This window comes from Nicotiana sylvestris, chromosome 8, assembly GCF_000393655.2.
Source record: "Nicotiana sylvestris chromosome 8, ASM39365v2, whole genome shotgun sequence".
Classification (NCBI taxonomy): Eukaryota; Viridiplantae; Streptophyta; class Magnoliopsida; order Solanales; family Solanaceae; genus Nicotiana; species Nicotiana sylvestris.
The window spans coordinates 105,536,977-105,542,638 of NC_091064.1; the positions used below are offsets into that span (position 1 = coordinate 105,536,977).

General features: G+C 39.2%; 1 protein-coding gene across 1 annotated transcript; it reads left to right on the top strand.

The window, feature by feature from the left end:
* The first annotated feature begins 201 nt into the window (after positions 1-201).
* Positions 202-1,287, top strand: LOC138875482 (uncharacterized). Its single transcript, XM_070154313.1, has one exon. The coding sequence runs from the start codon at positions 202-204 to the stop codon at positions 1,285-1,287; it is 1,086 nt and encodes a 361-aa protein (XP_070010414.1).
* Positions 1,288-5,662: the final 4,375 nt, after the last annotated feature.

Sequence of the window (5,662 nt, forward strand, 5' to 3'; positions counted from 1 at the left end):
ATAAGTCATATTATAAGTGATTTGGGGTCGGAAGATAATCAAGTGAAAGAACCTAAATCTTCACCCCGAGAGGTAAGAAACTTGACCCCTAATCTCCGGTTTCAAATTCACATTGAACCCTGATCCACATTTGAATACGAGTTACTGTTCATCGCAGCATCTTTGGCGATTTGAGCTTGCTCATGCTCGTTTAAGGCAGCCATGGCTGCATTGACCTCTCCCCAATCCTTGGTTGTGGGAGAGCAAAGTGTTCAAGCACCTGGGATCAACATTCCACCAAAAATGAATTATGCAGCAACTGTGACTAAAGAAAATGTGCGACAAATCCAACATACAGTTCTATGTCCAGTTAGATTCGAACATGGAGAACCAATCGTAGAATTCACCACAGATGAGGTGAAAGAGTTTGTCATGGAGGAAGGTTTACACCAAGCAGTTGTCATCAAATTCTCTTATGGAAAACCAGAACTTCACGACCTCAGAAGAATTTTTCCAAAACAGTTCGATGTGAAGGGATCGTGTAACATCGGGCAGCTGGAGTTTAGACATTTACTGGTACGATTCGATCTTTATGAAGATTATGTAAACTTTGTTTCCAGATCTACTGGGCACATTAACTCAAAAGGAGATGAGTTCTTCTTCAGAACTTTTCCTTGGACGATTGGATTCGATCCAAGAATTGAGACTTCAAAGGTTGTCGTGTGGATCTCATTCCCAGATCTTCCACCCAATTATTTTGCAAAGAAATCTTTGATGTCAATTGCATCTTCAGTTGGAAAACCTCTAGCTATTGACAAGGCGATGAAAGATCGAACAAGGCCAAGCGCTGCGAGGGTTAAAGTGTTGCTGGATCTGCTGGATAAGCATCCCAAAAACGTCAAGATTTTCGTCGTCGACAAACTTTCTGGAAAATCTAATAATTTCCATCAAAAGGTTATGTATGATTACCTTCCAATGTATTGTACATGTTGTAAGCACCAAGGGCATGATGAAAATTCATGTCGCTCGATGAAAGGGAGGAATAAAATTGCAAAGGGAAATATCGAGCAAAAAAGTCGAAATGATTTGGATGAGATTTCTACTGAACAACTTCAAGGTGATGCAAGGCAATTGTTGAATGCAATAAGAGATGCCAATCAGCTGCAAGAAAATGACAATGTGACTCAAATGCATGGAGTGGTCGATGACACTTCACATACTCAGAATAAGATGAAAGGTAAGGCTACTGCTACAAGAAGTCTTGCGATCATCACAGGTCAAAAGCCTACTGGAAATTTAGGAGGATAATGGAAAGAGGTGAAGGATAATCGTGTGAAGCCTGTCAATAATGAGAATTGTGTTCAAACAAAAACTGGGCATGAGACTATTTCTTTGAATGTTGTAACCAAGCAGAATCAGATGACAAATAATTTGGCATTGGTGGAGATCGAAAATGAGCAGCCAAACCAGGTTCAAACTTTGAACAGATTTGCAGTTCTAGAAATGGAACAAAGTGATGGTAATGTGGGAAATAATCTGATGTGGATAGGAGAAACCTCTGCTGCAAAATATCGAATTAATATGGAGCCAAATGAGAATGTAGTTGCAGCAGCAGATGTTACCAATCCAAGAACAACTCCTACTGTTCAGACAAATAGGTTATCAAAAGTGACAAAGTAGCTAAATCCAAATGCTACTGCTTTTACTCTTATTGATAAAGAGAATTTGAACCAGTGTCAGTCACAACAAGAATCTACTGCACAATGGGCTAATAAGGTTTTTGGAAGGAAGCTAGTTACTACTAATCAATCGTGTCAAGATATCCCGTCTCAGTCCATGGATACATATGGTATATCTGAACAGGTGAATGAGAAAGATAGGTTAGCTTTGACTAGCGGCAAACTATGGGAGGATCAAGCAGAAGAAGACTACGAAGAAGGCGAAATTCCAGATGGAATACATGGGGAAGATGAAGCTAACCATGAAGGAAATGAGGAGGAAGAGCAAAGGGTTAATGACAATACAACAAACATTGTCAATAATGAAAAGATAAGCAACATGCAATTGGTAGGTTCTGAAGCCGTGGTTAGCCAGATGGAAAATATGGATGCGCTTATGCAATGCCAAAAGGGATTAATAACAGATGAATTTATACCAATAGAAAATGCAGACATACAAGGTTTCGAGACAGCGGAAAAATGTCAAAGGGAACATATACCTGAAGGCAAATTTTGTGCCACAAGTGCTGTACCTGAAAACACTCTGGCTCATAACAGAGTAAATAACCTGTCTCCAGATAGAGTAAATACTCTGACTTCAAACAGAGAAAACATCAAAATCACATCACTCCATATTGCAAACCGCATTGATGAGGGGGAACAAGGAATAAGAAAAACTGCTGATAACCAAAAGACTGCTGGCAAGAACAGTGGGGTCAAGTCAATCAAGAATATTGCAGACAAGGCCATAATGCTTCATCCACCTTCACTTGATTTGGCAACGCCGCTACATAAACAAGAAAAAGAAGAAGAAAACATGTTGGGAAATGGAAGGGATTTAGATGAGGAATCAACTGCTCAAAATTTCCTCAATGTGGCAAGAAAAGGAGATCTCTCTCCGACTCAGATTGCAAAAGTAAAATCTGCGACAAAAGAAAAAAAAGGAAAACTCAACAGAAACAAAGTTGGCATGCCTACTGCTGGGATCCAAACTCGACGAGCTCTAACTAAATCAAATAATTTGTAATGGATGCAATTATTTTGAATATTAGATCCATCACTACGCAGCAAGCCTTTGAGAGGCTAGTAACAATGCATAGACAACATCATTTTGATTTTGTTGGTCTCATGTAACCAATGCAGGATAATAAAAAGCTTGAATTGTACAGAAGAAAATTGGATTATCTCAAGCTTTTTCAAACATTTCAAATAAGGTGTGGGCTTTCGTTGACGATCTGTATGAAGTCACAATGCTATATGACATGGAGCAGTAAATGACGTTAAAAATGATTCATACAGAAACACACATTGTGCAGATTATTACTTTGGTTTACGCCAAGTGTGATGCAATCGAAAGAATTGAACTTTGGGACTCATTGTCCGCAATGCCAGCAAATATGGATATTCCTTGGCTTGTTGGTGGTGATTTCAACATCATATGGGACGAAGAGGAAAAGTTTGGGGGACTTCCGGTGACTTTGAATGAAGTCAATGATTTCCGACATTGCATGAACACTTGTAATCTTTTTGATTTGGGCTTCAAAGGAAGTATACACCTGGTGGAATGGAAGAGCAGAAGAAGATTGCATTTTCAAGAGACTTGACAGATGTATGGCTAACATTGAATTTCAACAAATGTTCCCTGGAATAGAAATTACCCATCTGCCAAAAATTGGGTCCGACCATTGTCCCATGTTATTAAAATGTGATCTTGAAACTATTGCGATAAAGAAATCCTTTAAGTTTCTTAACTTTTGGACAAAACATCCGACGTTCAAAGACGTGGTCAAGGCAAATTGGCAAGCCGATTTTGAAGCAAATCCTTTCACTTTATTCAACCATAAGATGAAAAGAGTGAAGAAAGAATTGTCAATCTAGAGCAAATCAACATATGGAGATATTTTTAAGAAGATTTCCAGTTTGGAAGAGGTCGTCAAGGTTCACGAGGCACAATTTGAAATAAATCCAACTTGGGCAAATAAGGAAAGGCTTTGCAAAGTTCAAGCAGAACTTATCAAATTTCTTGCTCTTGAGGAACAATTTTGGAAACAAAAGGCAGGGATGGGATGGTTTAATGATGGAGATAGAAACACAAAATTCTTCCACGCTCAAGTCAACGGGCGAAGGAAGAGATTGCAGCTACGAGGGATTCAAAACAGAGATGGAATCTGGATTGAAGACGCCAATCAAATAGCAGATGAAGCAGTTCACTACTTTACTGAGCAGTTCCATGAAGACAGAAGTCCATGTGATTTTGAAATTATAGATCATGTTCCAAAATTGGTAGGAACGGAGCAGAACATTCACGTGATGAGGCAGCCCACAAAAGAGGAGGTACAACAGGCTACGATGGGTCTAAATGGAGAAAGTGCAGCTGGCCCGGATGGTTTCACAGGCGCTTTCTTTCATTCATGTTGGGATATCATTGGTGACGACGTCCTTAACATGGTTAAGAGTTTCTTCAATGGTCATGCGCTACCAAGATTTGTAACTCATACAAATCTAATTCTATTACCAAAGAAGAAAGAAGTGCAAACATTTTCAGATTTGCGTCCAATTAGCTTAAGTAATTTCATTAACAAAGTTATATCAAGGGTGATTCACGAGAGGCTAGTTAGTCTACTACCTACGCTCGTTTCTGATGAACAAGCTGTGTTTGTAAAAGGACGAAACATTGTTGAAAATGTGCTCCTCACTCAAGAGATAATCACTGATATTAGACTAAGAATGAAGGTCGGGCCAAATGTAGTGATTAAACTAGATATGACGAAAGCCTATGATCGACTTTCTTGGTTATTCCTCACTAAAGTCCTGAGGCAGATGGGTTTTTGTGAAACATTTATTGGCTCGGTGTATGGAATTGTGTCTAATAATTGGTACACCGTTCTCATCAATGGTCAACCACATGGTTTCTTCAAGTCTACTAGGGGTGTCAAGCAAGGAGATCCGCTTTCACCAACTCTCTTCATTCTTGCAGTTGAGGCATTATCACGGGCTTTAAATGATTTACACCTCAACCTCTACTTCTGTGGTTTTGGAATGCCAAAGTGGAGTCCAAAAATAAACCATCTATCATACGCCGACGACACTATAATTTTTTCTTCATCAGATGCTAAATCTTTGCTATTGGTAATGGAAATTTTGGCAGCATATGAAAGAGCATCTGGACAACAGATTAACAAGTCCAAATGAGCTGTATACATGCATGATGCTTCTCCTCAAGATGTGGTGAATAATGTCCAAAGAATTACGGGTATTTCCAGGCAAGAATTCCCTTTCATTTACCTTGGATGCCCAATTTTTTACACTAGAAGGAAAATGGAATTTTATGAAGTTTTGATCAACAAAGTCACAGACAAATTGCAAGCATGGAAAGTAAAATTATTGTCCATTGGTGGTAGGGCGATTTTAATCAAACATGTGTTACAAAGCATGCCGATCCATCTACTATCGGCAATGAACCCCCCTCCATTTGTCATCAACAAGTTACACAAGATTTTTGCACAATTCTTTTGGAGTAGTTCTATTGGTGGCAAAAGTAGGCACTGGGCATCATGGACTACTTTATGTCGACCTTATGAAGAAGGAGGAGCAGGTTTTGGATCACTACACGATGTTGCGAAAGCACTTTTCTCTAAGCTCTTGTGGAATTTCAGGACAAAGCCAACATTATGGAGCTCTTTCATGTCACAAAAATATTGCAAAAAATTAAATCCAATTGTTATACCCTCGCAGGACACTATGTGTCCCAAAAATGCCACAGAACTTAGCCAAAATTCACATTTGGAGAATTTTGCATAAAGCTTCTCCTCTCTCAATCTCTGCAACACTATACGCAAATGATGGGCATGCTCCTCCTGGCTATGCGAGTACACCAGGATATCATCAATGAATACAATAACAAATGCATCCAGATAAGGCTAAAATACATTGTTCATCAAATGCATGAACGCTGCTGGGGCATT

Bases quoted from the DNA above. Each gene is read 5' to 3' on its own strand.
- LOC138875482 (XM_070154313.1), top strand. From the start codon at position 202: ATGGCTGCATTGACCTCTCCCCAATCCTTGGTTGTGGGAGAGCAAAGT.